Below are 18,807 nucleotides of genomic sequence, written 5' to 3'. Positions count from 1 at the left end.
TTGTTTACACAGCGTTTCCATAACCACACACCTGCGGATGATCTTACCTCTCTGTCCAGGACAAGTGACATAGCAGGAGTGAGGGGGAGCTGAGTGCTCAGACCAGCTTGTATTTCTGAGCTGTTTATCTCTGGCTCTTCCAGTTATCAAGTATGCTAATTGAATTTTGCTGATAAGGGCTGAGAAAGGGAGTCTGTTACCTTTGTATGTAACACAGACCTAAAACTGAGTTTATTGCAAGCTGACTTTTGGTCCTGTAGCATGTAAGTTTGGGATTCTCATCACCTAACAAATCCAGCTCTTCTACATCAGCTTCATATTGTGCATCTTCCAGTGATACTGTGCTAATTTATTTACAACCATCCTTCATTACTGACTCCAAACATGTACTGCTATGACGAAAGCTAGCAGAGATGGCTTTTTCTGGGAGACAGCAAGTGAAACCCCACCCACCAATTCACAGAGAAAATGAGGAAGTGAACAGAGCACACAGCCTGCTAATTGGTGAGCGGGTGAGTTGGGAATACCCTTTAAGATAGGACATTGTATGGCAAATGTGCCACAGTTTTGGTACTTTTTGGCATAAACTAAGCCATGTAGTCTAAGTTTACACTGTCTAAAAAAAATGCTGGCCTGTAATGCATTAGCTTGACTAAGATCAAGCACATCGGAGCAGATTTACTAATGCTGTTAGCATTAGTAAATCTGCTCCGATGTGCTCAATCTTAGTCAAGCTAATGCATTACAGGCCTGTATTTATTTTTTTTTATAGAGAAGAGTTACTTCTTCCTATTCTTCATTATTGTTATTTTAATATTTCAGTCTATGGATTTCATCTGATAAAAAATTTCAGTGACTCATTGCTGAAAAATTCTAAAACTTTCTGACAATTTAAACTGAGAACCAGAATGTAAGATCCATAGAGCAAAGCACATTTTCTGCAAAACAAACATTTTAGGCTGAATTCACACAGAGTTTTTTGGACCAGAATTTGTTACGGAATCTGATTCAGAATCCGGCTCAAAAAACACCTCCCATTGACTTCAATGGGAGCCGTTCACTTTTTCCCGCTCACGGAAAAAAGAAGCGAGCTGCCCTATCTTGCCGTGGATACCGCAGCTGAATCATCCGTGGGTGTCCATGGCGCGATACTCCCTCCTGAATAGGCACAATCATTTGGGCCTAATCTGGAGCAGAATGCCGCGACTGGATGCCGGTGCAGTGCACTGGCATCCAGTCGGGAGGCTTTTTTGGAGCAGATTCTGAGGCAGATTTCCTTGTCAAAATCGGGTCGAAAAAACTCAGTGTGAATTCAGCCTTAATGCATGTGATGAAATAGCCACATATTTGTATGGGATTCCACCGAGTACTCTGATTTCAATAAAACAACTGACCCTTGTGGATATTCAGGATGAGCGTCTATATGGCACCCACTAACTCCTCTAATCCAGAATACTCCCTGCACATTGAGTCCTTTGTATGAGAAAAGCACATTACAAATGTTTGTCATTGTCATAGGAGCCCATGAAGATACTGCTGTGCTTGGTCTTTTCAGGAGAACGGATTGGTTTTCCTTTAGGACCTTTAGCTACGGCATTTCTTCATTATTCACTCGGTACCTGGTCTTGTTGAAGAGATGTTATGGTTCTAGTTGAGAAAAACATGTATTAGGGATTATAATCTAAACTAAAGCAAGACAACAGTGTGCCCTCCTTGGTAAGATCAACTTTTCTGGGAGGAACTGCAGCAAATATAGTGCTGGATGATTTGATACTCACCCCTCATTCACATCTGTGTTGGTATTCCGTCCGGGGAGTCCACATAGGGATCCCCTGAACGGAATATCAAACACAATTGCAGGCGCTGTGCAGTAAAAGCACATGGATCCCCATAGACAATAATGGGGTCCGTGTACGTGCTGTGCACTGTTGGCACGAATCATGCAGACAGGAAAGTAGATTGTGAACTACTTTCCTGTTCGCACATTCTGTGCGGAGATCTGGCGGCAAGCACACGGACCCCATAATACTCTATGGGGATTTGTGTATTTTTGTTGCGCAGCGCTTGAAATCACGTTTGGTATTCCGTTTGGAGGGTCCCCATGCAAACTCCCCCAGACAGAATACCAATACAGATGTGAACAAGGGGTCAGGCAGGTAGCAACAGAAATAATTGGTTTTATGAGGACTGTTCCCTTTCTTAAGCATAGTAAATGGAATTGTGAATACCCCTTTTAAATAATCTAGTAATAATTTAGTCGAAGGCAGGGAGTCCCATTACCTAACCAATCATTAGTCTGTTGATATCTGTAGGGAAGTCGCTCATTGCCTAAAATATAAATCAATAGCTGCAACATAGACTTTGGCAATCTTCTGTAACAGAGAAACCTTTATTTAGCAGTGACTCTCTACTCCTTCCTTACTCTTCCTCTTGGTTCAATATATTCAGTGTGACCTAAGATGACTTGCTTAAAAGTTTTTGCAATAATCTGTAACCTGATCTATCCAATATGCATCTATGTGTGGCTACTTAGTAGTTATGTCGTTAATCATAATGTATTAAGGTTTTTGCTAGCATGTCACAATATTGTATTGAATTGGTTTAATTAGAAACCAGAGTTGGCAAGAGCACGCCTATAACTTTACAGGTTCTAATAGCCTATATACACACTTATTGACAAATCAAAAAACAAATGCACTTTTAGGTAGTGTACCCCTTGGTTAGAGATTGTTGGTGGTTTCATGATGCACTCCAAAATATTTTGCCTAATTGACAGACATTGAGAAGGGAGTGTATAATTGGACTGAAAGAAGCAGGATGGTTCTTTGACGAATTGTCATCTACACCATTCTGATCAAGTATTTAGGAGGCGTTGGGAGCAGGGCATGTATACGTGGAGAATAGGTTCCAAATGGCCCAGAAAGACCCTCATAAGAGAGAATCATTTGATCCTCTGAGCAGCTCACAGTTTTATTACCCACCATCTACGAGGGTAGTCTGAAAAGTTTACGACCTCCACATGCAGATAGCAACACTCGTCAACCAATGTGTTCGCGCATGCGTTGGAATGGACCCACAAAAGTTTCAGCTGTTTTGCACCAGCGTTTTTTCTTTGACAGTCATTGAAGTGAGTCGATGCGAGTGATTTTGTGAAAATGGATACAGTCCTATGAAAAAGTTTGGGCACCCCTATTAATCTTAATCATTTTTTGTTCTAAATATTTTGGTGTTTGCAACAGCCATTTCAGTTTGATATATCTAATAACTGATGGACACAGTAATATTTCAGGATTGAAATGAGGTTTATTGTACTAACAGAAAATGTGCAATATGCATTAAACCAAAATTTGACCGGTGCGAAAGTATGGGCACCCTTATCATTTTATTGATTTGAATTCCCCTAACTACTTTTTACTGACTTACTGAAGCACAAAATTGGTTTTGTAACCTCAGTGAGCTTTGACCTTCATAACCAGATGTATCCAATCATAAGAAAAGGTATTTAAGGTGGCCAATTGCAAGTTGTTCTCCTATTTGAATCTCCTCTGAAGAGTGGCATCATGGGCTACTCAAAACAACTCTCAAATGATCTGAAAACAAAGATTGTTCAACATAGTTGTTCAGGGGAAGCATACAAAAAGTTGTCTCAGAGATTTAACCTGTCAGTTTCCACTGTGAGGAACATAGTAAGGAAATGGAAGACCACAGGGACAGTTCTTGTTAAGCCCAGAAGTGGCAGGCCAAGAAAAATATCAGAAAGGCAGAGAAGAAGAATGGTGAGAACAGTCAAGGACAATCCACAGACCACCTCCAAAGAGCTGCAGCATCATCTTGCTGCAGATGGTGTCACTGTGCATCGGTCAACTATACAGCGCACTTTGCACAAATAGAAGCTGTATGGGAGAGTGATGAGAAAGAAGCCGTTTCTGCACGTACGCCACAAATAGAGTTGCCTGAGGTATGAAAAAGCACATTTGGACAAGGCAGCTTCATTTTGGAAACAAAAATTGAGTTGTTTGGTTATAAAAAAAGGCGTTATGCATGGCGTCCAAAAAGAAACAGCATTCCAAGAAAAACACATGCTACCCACTGTAAAATTTGGTGGAGGTTCCATCATGCTTTGTGTGGCCAATGCCGGCATCGGGAATCTTGTTAAAGTTGAGGGTCGCATGGATTCCACTCAGTATCAGCAGATTCTTGGGAATAATGTTCAAGAATCAGTGACGAAGTTGAAGTTACGCCGGGGATGGATATTTCAGCAAGACAATGATCCAAAACACTGCTCCAAATCAACTCAGGCATTCATGCAGAGGAACAATTACAATGTTCTGGAATGGCCATCCCAGTCCCCAGACCTGAATATCATTGAACATCTGTGGGATGATTTGAAGCGGGCTGTCCATGCTCGGCGACCATCTAACTTAACTGAACTTGAATTGTTTGTCCAAAATACCTTTATCCAGGATCCAGGAACTGATTAAAAGCTACAGGAAGCAACTAGAGGCTGTTATCTTTGCAAAAGGAGGATCTACTAAATATTAATGTCACTTTTCTGTTGAGGTGCCCATACTTTTGCACCGGTCAAATTTTGGTTTAATGCATATTGCACATTTTCTGTTAGTACAATAAACCTCATTTCAATCCTGAAATATTACTGTGTCCATCAGTTATTAGATATATCAAACTGAAATGGCTGTTGCAAATACCAAAATATTTAGAACTAAAAATGATTAAGATTAATAGGGGTGCCCAAACTTTTTCATAGGACTGTAAAATCGAATATCGAGCTTTCATTAGATATTTGTTTTTGAAAGGTAATATGCCTTCGCAATTTACAGACAAGTTGGACGCTGTGTACAGGGACTCTGCACCATCATGTACCACCGTCAAATTTTGGGCAGCTGAATTTAAATGTGGCCGTACCAGCTTGGTTGATAATGAACGTTCGGAACAGCCAAAAACTGCAACCACGAACAAAAACATTGCTCAAGTTCACCAAATGGTGCTAGAGAACCATCAAATTAAGGTTAGAGACATAGCACAGGATATGAGCATATCGAGCATGTTTGCCACATATTGGTTGAAATTTTAGGGATGAGAAAGCTGACTGCACACTGGGTGCCGCGATTGCTCACTCTGGACCAAAAACGTGTTCGGATGAACATTTGCCAAGCTCTGTTGGTGCAGTTTAGGCGCAATAAATCAGAGTTTTGGCACCGATTAATTACCGTGGATGAAACTTGGATACACCATTACATCCCAGAAACAAAAACACAGTCAAAACAGTGGACTGCGAAAGAAGAATCGGCTCCAAAAAAGGCAAAGACAGTTCCTTCAGCTGGGAAAGTGATGGCAACCATTTTCTAGGATAGTCATCAAGTTTTCTTCATAGATTTTCTTGAAAAATGAAAAACTATTACAGGAGCATACTACGCGATATTACTTGACAAGCTGAAAGCGGAAATTGAGGAAAATGGCCCCATTTGTAAAAGAAGAAAATTCTGTTTCACCAGGACAATGCGCAAGCCCACACCTCAGCGGTTGCCATGGCAAAAATCCATGAACTGCGGTTTAAACTGCTTGACCACCCTCCTTACTCACCAGATCTAGCCCCAAGCGACTTTTTTTTGTTCCCTCGGCTAAAAGTTGAGCTCGGAGGACAGAAATTTTCGTCAAATGAAGAAGTCATCACTTTCGTGAACGACTATTTTGAAGAGAAAGATACCAACTTTATTTTTGGATGGGTTAAAGAGATGGGAGCATCACTGGGAGAAGTGTATACAATTATAAGGAGATTATGTTGAAAAATAACAAATTTGAAGAAAAAATGTCTTATTTCTTTGTTATGTCGGAAACTTTTCAGATTACCCTCATAGACATGGGTGGCACCTTTATTTCACAGCCCTGCCTACATCAAATTTCCTTCTGCTAAGTGCCTTGACCCTTTCTAAGTGAAGGAAATTTGATGTCACTGTTTCCATTGATAGCCAGTCTCCGTCAACTTCATGTGAATGTGCGTCATCAATAAGAAACCTTATGTGCTTGAACCATTTAATTTTTAGTGATGAATCTAGGTTCTGTATTGGATTCAACAACAGTCAGGTTTTAGTATGGCGGTCTTGTGGTGAGTCGTTCAATCATGCTTTTGCTGTGGAGCGACCAACTTCCCAAACTGCTTAGCTGCTGGTGTACTCATATGTAGATCCATTATATATGATACTCGTGACCCCCTAGTAGTGACATGAGGGACACTAACAGCTCAGTAATACATACAGGACATACTTTTTAGCAGGATAATTCTCATCCACACACAGCAAGGGTTTCCCAGGAATGTCTCCACCAGACTGCAACACTGCCTTGGCCTGCCTGGACTCCAGATTTATTACCAATTGACTATTTATGGGATCAGCTGGAACACTAGCTTTCACAACCTACTACTTAGTAACAGCTTCAATCCCAGTTGCAACATCTGTAAGAAAATTTGTCACAGGATACCATACAAAACTTGCATGCCTCTATGCCCAACTGTGTCTCATCTTACGTGCAAATTATAGGTGGCTCAATAGGGTACTATAGACTCTTTTTTTTTTTCATTTTACAGTATTTCCCAATGCACTTATCATTTTGCTGTAATATTGCAGTCACTTACATATACCATCATTATTAATACATAGAAAGTTTCATTTTATTCCAACTCCTTCTTAGTCTCCTATTTCTTGTCACTGAGCATATGTTGTCAAATGGGACACCCTGTTTTATATAATCCCATGTCAGCTCACAGAGTTTATTATGCTTAGCTTTAACACTCACCACTATGTGACACTTTTTCTAGATAACATAAATGTCCATGGTATCTTTCCTAGACCTACAGAAATACTTTGCTAGTGTCTCTGTGATAAAGGGCTTCAGTTTAATATTTCATATTGCCACCTCAAGTACATGTACTACCCATCACATAATACTGTATTATATGACAGTTTTATTGTGCACTATGGATATCTGTAATTGCATACAGGTCTCTGGAGGAGTTACAGGAACATATTCTCTTGCAATGCTTTCTGCTTACAAAGCAGAAGTAGCAGAGGAAGTACATCATGTATTTGCTTAATGTTTCATACAAAAAAAAAAAACTAAAGCAAAGTGGAAGTTGATAAACAAGTTACCCGTGTAATGTTACACCATTACACCATACAGAAAATACATTGTAAGGTTACACCATATTAAAAAGAAAAACAATTGAAGAGCTCAACGGAAAAATGGCCTAAGTCCAAAAATCAATATTGTGAGAAAAACGAAATTTAAAGTTTTAGCCTAAAGCAAACGGGCATTATTGTGGAATATATCTATCCAATGTAATCAGCTAATGAACACCGTTAATCCTAATCATAAATTGTATTATTTATTTAAAAAATTGCAGCTTCATGTATAAATATATATATATTATTTATTTAATATTATTAATTAAAGCTTCAAAGCTGTATAAGTTCCAAAATTTAATAAAAAAATTGCATAACAGAAATAAAGGCACATCTTAAATATGGCTTACACATCGAAGGCGCTACAGCACACGTATCTTTATGGTTGCCGCAGCCGTCGGCTTAAGTGCAATCTTATGCTAATATCGTCAAATATACCGTAAAAATTATTAAACGATGAAGAATAATAATTACCTGCCTCCCTTTTCGGCGCTAAATATGTGCAAAAGTCGAATTAGAGCCTTTTAAACAATAAGACAAAGTTTTTACACTAATATAAACAACAGACCGGAAGTCACGATTTCAATGAAAAAATGACCAACGAGAGTGAAGTAAGTAAGTTTGTATTGGACTTAGGCCATTATTCCATTGAATGTAAATTCTTCTGCATTGAAATATATGGACTTAGGTCATTAATCCTAGGTACCTTGTAAACCCAATGCATAGAACGAGGTACAAAGAAGCTTTCTAGGTAATAATTTGAAATATGACAAAATGTGGACTTAGGCCATTTTTCCGTTGAGCTCTTCAATTGTAACCATACAATTGTTACTGAACTGTAAACAGGCTGCAACACTTTCTCTCTATTTCAGTGAGTAGCCAGAAAATACATCATCTTCTCAAAAGGAACACTTGAGATACAGTGCTGGACTTACATTCCCATTGCTACTAGAAACAAGCAGAAAACTATGAGGGTCAACTGAAGACTATAGAGTATTCACCTGCATGGTGGCTAGGAGGTTGGTACAGTTGCCTTGTAGTACTGAGAACCTGGGTCTAAATCCAATGAGGAGCTACATGCAGTTTGTATATAGTCCCTGTGTTTGTGTGGTTTACTTTGGTTTCCTGCCACACATAGAATAATGAAAGTACTATGGAATATATTGCTACCATATAAGAAAGTGAAATAAATAACAAACTGTCTGTTCCTAGGAAATATGGACAACATATTGAAGTCTGATCCAGAAGGTTAAAAGGGTTTTCCGGGCAAAAAATGTTTTGTTTTTTTTTTGTTTGTTTTTTTAAATAGGTCTGTTAGTGCTATTAATAGGTTAATAAATGCACCCATATACCTTTAGCGGTATTTTGAGTGATCTTCTGCATTTGTTTATTTGGTTCAACTTCCTGCTGTGTAACTTCCATAGTTCCCTCTCACATCATTCTCCCCTTTCTCTCTCTCTCCCTCCCTCCCATAACCCTCTCCCTGTTTCTCTAGCTATCCTGCCCTACTCAGCCCAATCCCCGACCCCGTTATACTTACATCTCTTCCTTCCAGGCTTCTTCCTGCGGGACAGCCCATCCTTCTTTTCTGACTGTCAGTACGCACTATAGCCCCAGCGCTGCTCTGTGCTCTGAAACCGATGATCCCCCTCTACTGCGTAGGCGTGGGAGCTGCTCAGTAGAGGTGGTTTATTGGTTGCAGAGTACAGAGCATTGCTGGGACTATTGCACATGCTGGCAGTCAGAAAACACGAAGGAGCTATTCTGCAGGAGGAAGGCTAGAAGGAAGAGTGGTAAGCAAGATGGAGTGAATGGGGAGGGAGTAGAAGTGATGTTCCATTTCCAGAAATGGAAAAATGGATTGTCACCAGATAACTAGGAAATGTCCCTGGGGCGGTCACATGACTGTCCCAGGAATATGGCTAAATATACATTTTTGATAAATTATGCTATTTAGAAAGTAAACTGTGGGAGGGGCTTTAGATTAGTGTACGGATTAGTTTTTATCCCAGACAACCCCTTTAAATAGCATAACAAGTGTTAATAGCTCTGAGGGTGCATTCACATTAAGTTTTTTTTACATCCATTAAACAGCTGGCCTTCCATTTATATAGAGAAAATGGGAAGATTTAAGCAGACTGGCATTTTCATATCTCCTGTGCTAGCGGCGTTTGTGCCTCCTTATAAATCAGGTGCGCCCTCTGTTGGGTTGTGTGCCTGCACTGAAATCTACACAAGCTCATAGCTAGCATGGATTTCTGGCATCATTTACACCAGTTTTCTAGTGTAAATTACAATAAATTTCCTCCAGGACATCCATGACTAAATCTATTTTGGAAAGTGGAAAGTTTGGAGGAAAAACGTCAGTTGTGACAATTTTTGTCACAACTGACATTTAGAAGGACACAAACTCAATTTGCAACTTTCTTACAACAGAAAACTACCTGTAAGGCCAGGGCCCCACATTGTGAAAGCGCAGCATTTTGGCAAAATCCCTCCAAAAACCGCTTAGGGCCCGTGCACACAGAGTAAATGCGAGCTCATTTTTGCATAATACACGCGTAAAGAATACACATGTAAAAATAAGACTCCCCTTGACTTCAATGACATTTTTTACATGTGTAAACACCTTCTTGCTTCCAACTCTTGAAGAGCAATTCGGAGATGGCGATTGCATCTTTCAACACGATCGAGCACCTGTTCATACTGCACAGCCTGTGGCGGAGTGGTTACATGACAATAACATCTCTGTAATGGACTGGTCTGCACAGAGTCCTAACTTGAATCCTATAGAACATCTTTGGGATGTTTTGGAATGCCGACTTCGTGCCAGGCCTCACCGACCTACATCAATACCTCTCCTCAGTGCAGCACTCCGTGAAGAATGGGCTGCCATTCCCCAAGAAACCTTCCAGCACCTGATTGAACGTATGCCTGCGAGAGTGGAAGCTGTCATCAAGGCTAAGGGTGGGCCAACACCATATTGAATTCCAGCATTACCGATGGAGGGCGCCACGAACTTGTAAGTCATTTTCAGCTAGGTGTCCGGATACTTTTGATCACATAGTGTACATAACACAGTGGTGGCAGCTGAATATTCTTGGGGGAGGTGATGGACTCCCTTTAAAAGTGGAATGGGAAACCTGACATCTAATTTCAGAAATCTGGTGTTATCAGTATATAAGCTCAAAAAGTAAAGGCATCATATACACTCACCGGCCACTTTATTAGGTACACCATGCTAGTAACGGGTTGGACCCCCTTTTGCCTTCAGAACTGCCTCAATTCTTCGTGGCATAGATACAACAAGGTGCTGGAAGCATTCCTCAGAGATTTTGGTCCATATTGACATGATGGCATCACACAGTTGCCGCAGATTTGTCGGCTGCACATCCTTGATGCGAATCTCCCGTTCCACCACATCCCAAAGATGCTCTATTGGATTGAGATCTGGTGACTGTGGAGGCCATTGGAGTACAGTGAACTCATTGTCATGTTCAAGAAACCAGTCTGAGATGATTCCAGCTTTATGACATGGCGCATTATCCTGCTGAAAGTAGCCATCAGATGTTGGGTACATTGTGGTCATAAAGGGATGGACATGGTCAGCAACAATACTCAGGTAGGCTTTGGCGTTGCAACGATGCTCAATTGGTACCAAGGGGCCCAAAGAGTGCCAAGAAAATATTCCCCACACCATGACACCACCACCAGCCTGAACCGTTGATACTAGGCAGGATGGATCCATGCTTTCATGTTGTTGACGCCAAATTCTGACCCTACCATCCGAATGTCGCAGCAGACTCATCAGACCAGGCAACGTTTTTCCAATCTTCAATTGTCCAATTTCGATGAGCTTGTGCAAATTGTAGCCTCAGTTTCCTGTTCTTAGCTGAAAGGAGTGGCACCCGGTGTGGTCTTCTGCTGCTGTAGCCCATCTGCCTCAAAGTTTGACGTACTGTGCGTTCAGAGATGCTCTTCTGGCTACCTTGGTTGTAACGGGTGGCTATTTGAGTCACTGTTGCCTTTCTATCAGCTTGAACCAGTCTGGCCATTCTCCTCTGACCTCTGGCATCAACAACGCATTTCCGCCCACAGAACTGCCGCTCACTGGATGTTTTTTCTTTTTCGGACCATTCTCTGTAAACCCTAGAGATGGTTGTGTGTGAAAATCCCAGTAGATCAGCAGTTTCTGAAATACTCAGACCAGCCCTTCTGGCACCAACAACCATGCCACGTTCAAAGGCACTCAAATCACCTTTCTTCCCCATACTGATGCTCGGTTTGAACTGCACGAGATTGTCTTGACCATGTCTACATGCCTAAATGCACTGAGTTGCCGCCATGTGATTGGCTGATTAGAAATTAAGTGTTAACGAGCAGTTGGACAGGTGTACCTAATAAAGTGGCCGGTGAGTGTAGTTCTATGATACTATAGCACATCAAATCATTCAACATCTCACTGTACAGTATTTCTTAAATGTCAATAGAAAAGCATTAGAATGAAGTGTGCAACACTTACTGATAGTTCATGAATCATATCCTGGATTTCTTTGTGTCCATAGTTTTCAGCCATTTTAGCTGGATCATCTCCATATTTGTTAGTGACTCTACAAATGTAATCCGCTGCTGGGCTTTGCATTAGTAATAGTGCAACCTCTTTGAGTCCAAGCTTTGCTGCACAGTGCAGTAAGGTAGGTATTTCTTCTGAACTGCCATCTGATACACATAGAAACAAAAATTAATATCAATATTTTATCAAGTCACAGTCTATACTACTACTTTATTATAATATAATTTCTGTATATATATTTTTTTTTTTATAAAGGATATGGTATATATATTTGATCTGTGGAGGTTCTACACAAATCTGTAAAGCTGGGGCCCCTGATTTCCACATTTGAAGGTACTTGCAGGCAATAACATACTGAATGAATAAGTAGCTGTGCACAGGGCCACTCTAGCCACAGGAAAAATGGTAGTAGGCCCTATGGCAGCAGGGGGCCCCTCTCAACCATTGTGAATCTTGGGGGCAGTCCTGATTTCAACTCTATCTTCATCCTTAGACGGCACAAGAGCTGGAGTCTTCAAGCCGCTCCAGAGGAGCCAGACTAGATGAATATGTTTATATTTTTATTCATTAATTTTTTAATGTATTATTTTGTCTGATGGGCCACTGGGCCACAAAGTGTAAAAATATATAAAAGGACAAAAAAAAAAAAAATAAAGTGAAAAAAAAGGAATGTCAAATTACCACACCCATATTACAGATTTTAGCCCCTCGCCTGGAGTGTCACAACAGGTGTAAGTGCGCTGCTCATTTAGACACGTATACACGTGTCCGAGCGTGGAGCTTCAAAACAGAGCCCATTGATTTCAATGGGAAGCGCATGTATATCGGCATATGCGCGCGCTTCCCATTGAAATCCATGGGCTCTGTTTTGAAGCGCCGCACTCGGACACATGTATATGTGTCTAAATGAGCAGCACGCTTACGCCATGTGAAGGGGCCCTAAGGGTCACCTACGTAAAAATTATTGCAAAGGAGAGAGAAAAGCATTTAAAAATTATTTATACTACTAAAAAAACATTAAAAATGTGACACGCAGACGCATTTCCCTCCTGTTTTATTTGCATTTTCTTAGATAGTAAAATAAAGAAAAAACATGGAAAAATAAAAACAATCTAAAAATAAAGCCCTATTTATCACCAAAAAAAGACTTATTTTGAACTTTTACTTGACTAACACAAAGAAAAACAAAAATATTCTACCCCTGAAAACCATGCTATACAAAAGCATGTGCAAAATACCCGAAAATGTATCCGGTCCGGAACCAGGGAAAATGGCGTTGTCCTGAGCTGGTTAATAGAATGAAAAACCACTGTGATGAAAGGGGCGAAAAAAGTTGAAAAGGTGCCATTTTTAAAAGTAAAAGTTCCATGCAGCAGGAATTGCACCTTTTTTATGTCAGAAATCCAGTGATACAGTTCCCCGTAGGCCAATATTTATTAAATCAATTTATGCCAGTTTGCATAAATCGAGACCCAAAAAGTCATTATTTTTACACAAAGTAGTAAACTTTATGGTGCTTAAAGGGGCTCTATCAGCAAAATCATGCTGATAGAGCCCCACATATGTGTGAATAGCCTTTAAAAAGGCTATTCAGGCACCGTAAATGTTATATTAAACTACCCCCCAGTTTTAAAATAATACCCTAAAAAAGAATATGATCTACTTACCCATCGAGCACGCTGGGCGGGCATTCAGGGTCCGCCGTCTTCATCCACGCCTCCTCTTCCTGCGATGTCCTCGGGTCCCATCTTCCTCCGGCGCTCGCGAACTGACATTGCTAAAAAAAAATAGCCTGGGCGCATGCGCAGTAGCCGTAGTAGAAGCAGCATGCTACTGCGCATGCGCCCAGGCCATTTTTCTTTTAGCAATGTCAGATCGCGAGCGCCGGAGGAAGACAGGACCCGAGGACATCGCAGGAAGAGGAGGCATGGATGAAGAAGACGGCGGACCCTGAATGCCCGCCCAGCGTGCTCGATGGGTAAGTTGATCACATTCTTTTTTAGGGTATTATTTTAAAAATGGGGGGTAGTATAATATAACATTTACGGTGCCTGAATGGCCTTTTTAAAGGCTATTCACGCATATGTGGGGCTCTATCAGCATGATTTTTTGCAAGAGACATACTGGTGTCTTCATTAGTACCATTCACTAATATTCACAGATATTATTCACACCAGATATGTGGCACAAATTGTAATAAATTTGTTGGGCTATAGTGACACTAAGTGGCATGGGCATGGCATGGATGGTGAAAAATTTGAAAAAGGCACAATTTTTAAAGATTTTCAAAGTAAAATCCACATGCACCAGAAATGATGCCTTTCTGTGCCAGAAAAAATTGTATTAATTTAATGATATGAAACATTTTGCCATAGAACGAATCCCATTCCCACTTTGCGTAAAAATACACAGAGCGAACATGCTGCGATTACCAAAATCGTTATTGTTTTGGAAATTGCAGCATGTCAATTATATCTATGGAAATGCAGGCAGTTTCCTTATAGGTGTAATTGAAGCAGGGGAAACCTCTCCAAACTTCCTTTAAAAAGGGATGAGGGAAAAACTTTATTAGGCTAAGGCCCCACGTTGCAGAAACACAGTTTTTTTTTTGTTGCAGATTTTATTGTGTTTTTTTGAGCTAAAGCCAAGAATGGCTACAAAAGGATGGGAAATATATAAAAAGCTCTTATACTTCTCCCTTCTGCTCAATCCACTCCTGGTTTTGTCTCAAAGACACACAACAAAATCTGCAAAAAAAACCAAACCTGCGTTTCTGTAATGTGGGGCCTCAGCCCGAGACAGAATTATTAACACTTAAAGAATAACTGTCATTTAAATTTTTTTGTAAGTTAACAGTTCTTCTGAACATAAGGAACATTGTAACATCCATTTATCCTCTCTTCAGTTATCAGCTGCTCTCTTCCCGGATAAACTGCTCATTTTACTGAGTGATCTGTCTCTTTACTGTGAAAAGTTCAGCTCACTTACAGATCAGATTACTTTGAGGTCTATGGAGAGGGGAGGAAAAGGAGTCCAGTGAATAAGAAGCACAGAGGGACAAAGTGCTAGAGGGCATGGTAAGATTTCTTTCTTTTATAACACCTTTTATAACAGCTTTTCAGCATTATAGATGCATTATAGATGTATGATAACACAAGATAAGATAAGATAAGCCTTTAATGGTCCCACCATGGTGATATTCAATGTGTTAAAGAAGCATAGATAATACAATAATAATAGAAAAATACAACATACAAAAGATCCACGGTAGAGGCATTACAGTGACAGTAGGTACAGATTAAAGATAAAAGGTAGAGAAGATAGTAGGAGGGCTATCACAACTTAAAGGGGATCTATCATTAGAATCCCGTTTTAAGGTAAACCCACACCGGAATAGCCTTAAGAAAGGCTATTCTTCCCCTACATTTAGATGCCTTCTCCACGCCGCTGTTCCTTAGATATCCCGGTTGTCGTCCATATGCTAATTAGTTCTCTCACAGCACTGGGGGCGCTCCCCAGCACTCAAACAGCACTGGAGGTGTTCCAAGTGCTGCGAGAAAAATATCCAGCGCTGCCTTCTTCTTGTTCGCCGCCTCTTCTTTCCTGTTCAGCCACAGGAAAATGGCCGACTGCGCCCACTACGCATGTACCTCAGTCATTTTTCTGTGGCCTCTCCCGTTCGTGACAAGACAAGGAAAAAGAGGTGGAAGAGGCAAACTAGAAGAAGGCAGCGCTGGATAGTTTTCTTGCAGCACAGGGGACGCCCTCAGTGCTGTGAGAAAACTTTTAGCATATGGCCAAAAAAAAAAAAAAGATTTCTAAGGAACGGCAGCGTGGAGAAGACATCTAAAAGGTAGGAGAAGAATAGCCTTTTTTTCTTTTCTTTTTATTATACTGTTTATTTAAAGAGTTTTATCAATAAAAGGAACAGAAGAAACAATGAGGAACCAGTATCAGATTAAATGGTAAAATACACAAAGTGCAAAATCGAATGATGAAAAACAAAAAAACAATTCACACAGACAAAACAATTGACAACCAGACAGGGTTACAGAAGGGCAGAGAAAGGAAGGGAAATTACACAAACAAGGGGAGAGGTCCAAATGTTAACCTATCAGAGAGGCCTGAGTGGTCCAAAATGCATCCCATAAATCCCAAATAGCATGGAACTTCTCCTCTTCATTATTAAGCAAAGCTATCAAATACTCCAGCGACCGCACATCCCTAGTTTTAGAGTACAAATCCTCAAGTGCGGAGGATAGCGCGTTTTGGGGTATGATTTTAGACACGTTATCTGTATATGAATAAAAGCCTTTTGAAACTACTTCAAGGCGTGTCACATCAAGTTCTTAAAGAGCAGCGCAGCACCCAGAACATAGGAGCTATATGCTCCAAATTGGTTCTTTTATTACAAATAGAGATGTATGAATTGGTTCGTCCCATGGCGGGTTCAACTTGAATACTCCAAATTGTTCAGTTTTTAACTAGAGCGGTGTTCGATCAAATATCAGGCCGTTCGAGGTGTTTGATTCCAATCGAACACCACATGGCCAACTCACTAAAAATTCGATACCCCTCCCACCTTCTCTGATGCGTTTTTTGCACCAATAACTGCGCAGGGGAGGTGGGACAGGAAATACGACAAGGTAAGCAGTGAAGAAACATCGGAAAAAGGAATTGGCGGCCGGAAACAGATAACCTCCAATTTAGACGAATGGTGGATTTAGCAATGCAATGCAATGCAATGCATTCCTATGGCTCGGAACTACTAAAGGAATAGCTGAGCTGAGTGTGTTAGTACTACTAAGGAATAGCTGAGCTGAGTGTGTTAGTACTACTAAGGAATAGCCAGCTGAGTGTGTGTGCTGAGCTATGTTACACCAGAGATGTGTGTGACAGGAGGAATAGCCAAGCTGAGCGCACGGCTGGCTCTGCTTCATTTCTCCATAGGTATGCACTGACCAGTGTTGATTGGCCAGTCTTACAGCATTTGGCCAATCAACGCTGGTTCTGCCGGAGGAGGCGGAGTCTAGAATCGGACCAGAATGGAAACTGCTGTGGACAGCTCTTAGACTCCGCCTCCTCAGGCAGAACCAGCATTGATTGGCCGAATCCCATAGACTGGCCAATCAACGCTGGTCAATGCATTCCTATGGGAAAAAGTCCGCTCCGGTATATCGCAAGCTGACAGGGGATCCCGACATAATAAAGGTACTTGATGCCCCCAGACATGCTTCCCCTGCTGTCCCAGATGCTTTCCAGGGTGTTGACATCATTTCCTGGGGTGTCTTAGTGGATTTGGTGACTCTCCGGAGTTGAATGGTGGGATCCCCTGTAGTGAAGCATTTTCTCCCATAGACTATAATGGGGTTCGATATTCGTTTGAGTAGGCGAATATTGAGATGCTATTCGTAACGAATATCGAATCTCGAACATTTTACTGTTCGCTCATCTCTATTTTTAACAAATCCAAATAAATGGCGATTCATTTCGAGCAAACTAAAATGGTCATGGTGATATGCATTGAACAGTGAAAATACAGAATACACATGTCTGAGTCACTGTGACATTCTGGTGCCACCTGATATTAGCTGACAACCTCGCAAAGGTCGGTGGACACCTTACAGTGCTGATGTTATTTACAGTATGTAAGGTTCTGTGCACTAGAATACAAGGAATAGCAGTAATAGAGGAAGAAGGGGACAAATGTTATTATATAAAGGTTATTCAGCACTGCATGATCCAAAGCAATTACTCCATTTTCTTGAGCAATATACAGCACTTAGTGCAGTAAAGCTTGTAATAGAGCTAGAGAATCATAGGAGTAATTTAATCAATTACTGACAGATTAGAGATAGAATCATAGATAGAAGCAAGGAAGAATATCTGTGCTGTGTGAGCTAGAGTGCAACTGCTCAGCCAGACATATCCTGTGGCCTCGTCCATCATATTATTACATTCTGTACTCATGTTGTCAAAGCTACCAACACTGCTCCCCTTCAGCTAGACATGTCCTGCGCCCTGGTGTATCATATTATTCCATGCCGTATTGGCATTCATGTTGCCACAGCTAGTACCCCTGCCACTACTCAGCCAGACATCTCCTGCTGTCTGGTCCATCATATCAAATCAAATCAAACAGGCTTTATTGGCACGTCTGAATAGATATTTGGCATTGCCAAAGCTAGTAAAGTGTGTGTGTGTGTGTGGGGGGGGGTTTGGAGTTGGGGGAGAGAGTTGGGGGTTGGGGGGAGAGTGGTGGGTATGGGGGGTATGGGCGGTGGGGTGGGTGGTTTGGGGTATAACAGTCCGCGGGGTCTCATCTTCCTCTTAGTTGGTGACAGCTGTATGGCGGGTGGGGTGGGTGATTTGTGGTATAACAGTCCGTGGGGTCTCATCTTTCTCTTAGTTGGTGACAGCTGTATGGGTGGGGGTGATTTGGGGTATAACAGTCCGTAGGGTCTCATCTTCTTCTTAGTTGCTGACAGCTGTATGGGGGTGGGGTGGGTGATTTGGGGTATAACAGTCCATGGGGTCTCATCTTCCTCTTAGTTGGTGACAGCTGGACACATATTGGGCAGCGATCTCCACAGTGGACTCCTCTTCTCCCAGTAGGATGTAGAGTTTCCTCTTCTCGTCTGCAGATGTGAAGTCTGGGATGTGGGCAGAGAGTCATTGGAAGTAGACGGCCCTCACAGCTGAGTATTTGGTGCAGTGTAGCAGGAAGTGGGTCTCGTCTTCTAGGGCCCCCTGGTCACAGTGCTGGCACAGTCTGTTCTCCCATGGCTTGTACGTCTGCCTGTGTCGCCCCGTCTCCATCTCCAGGTTGTAGGCACTCAGTCTGTACCGGCTCAGGGTCTGTCTGTGTTTGGGGTTGAGTATTATCTCCAGGTAGGTGGCCATGGTGTAGTCCCTTTGCAATGACTGGTACACGGTGAGTTTCTTGGAGTTATTTATTGTGCTTCTCCATTCCTCGATGTACCGCTCTTTGTCTCTCTCAATGACTCCTTTTATTTGAGCCTTGTTCACGGCATGTTG

At 41.4% G+C, this 18,807-nt stretch overlaps 1 protein-coding gene across 1 annotated transcript in view; it reads right to left on the bottom strand.

Annotated features, from left to right (window-relative positions):
• Positions 1–18,807, bottom strand: part of BANK1 (B cell scaffold protein with ankyrin repeats 1) — a 252,190-nt gene that overhangs the window by 162,794 nt on the left and 70,589 nt on the right. The window contains exon 6 of the mRNA XM_075285589.1: positions 11,719–11,915. Coding sequence (XP_075141690.1) covers positions 11,719–11,915 — 197 coding nt within the window. The remainder of the gene's footprint in view (positions 1–11,718; positions 11,916–18,807) is intronic.

The sequence above is a fragment of the Leptodactylus fuscus genome, chromosome 1, assembly GCF_031893055.1.
Source record: "Leptodactylus fuscus isolate aLepFus1 chromosome 1, aLepFus1.hap2, whole genome shotgun sequence".
Taxonomy (NCBI): domain Eukaryota; kingdom Metazoa; phylum Chordata; class Amphibia; order Anura; family Leptodactylidae; genus Leptodactylus; species Leptodactylus fuscus.
This window is presented reverse-complemented; position numbering and strand designations above follow the sequence as displayed.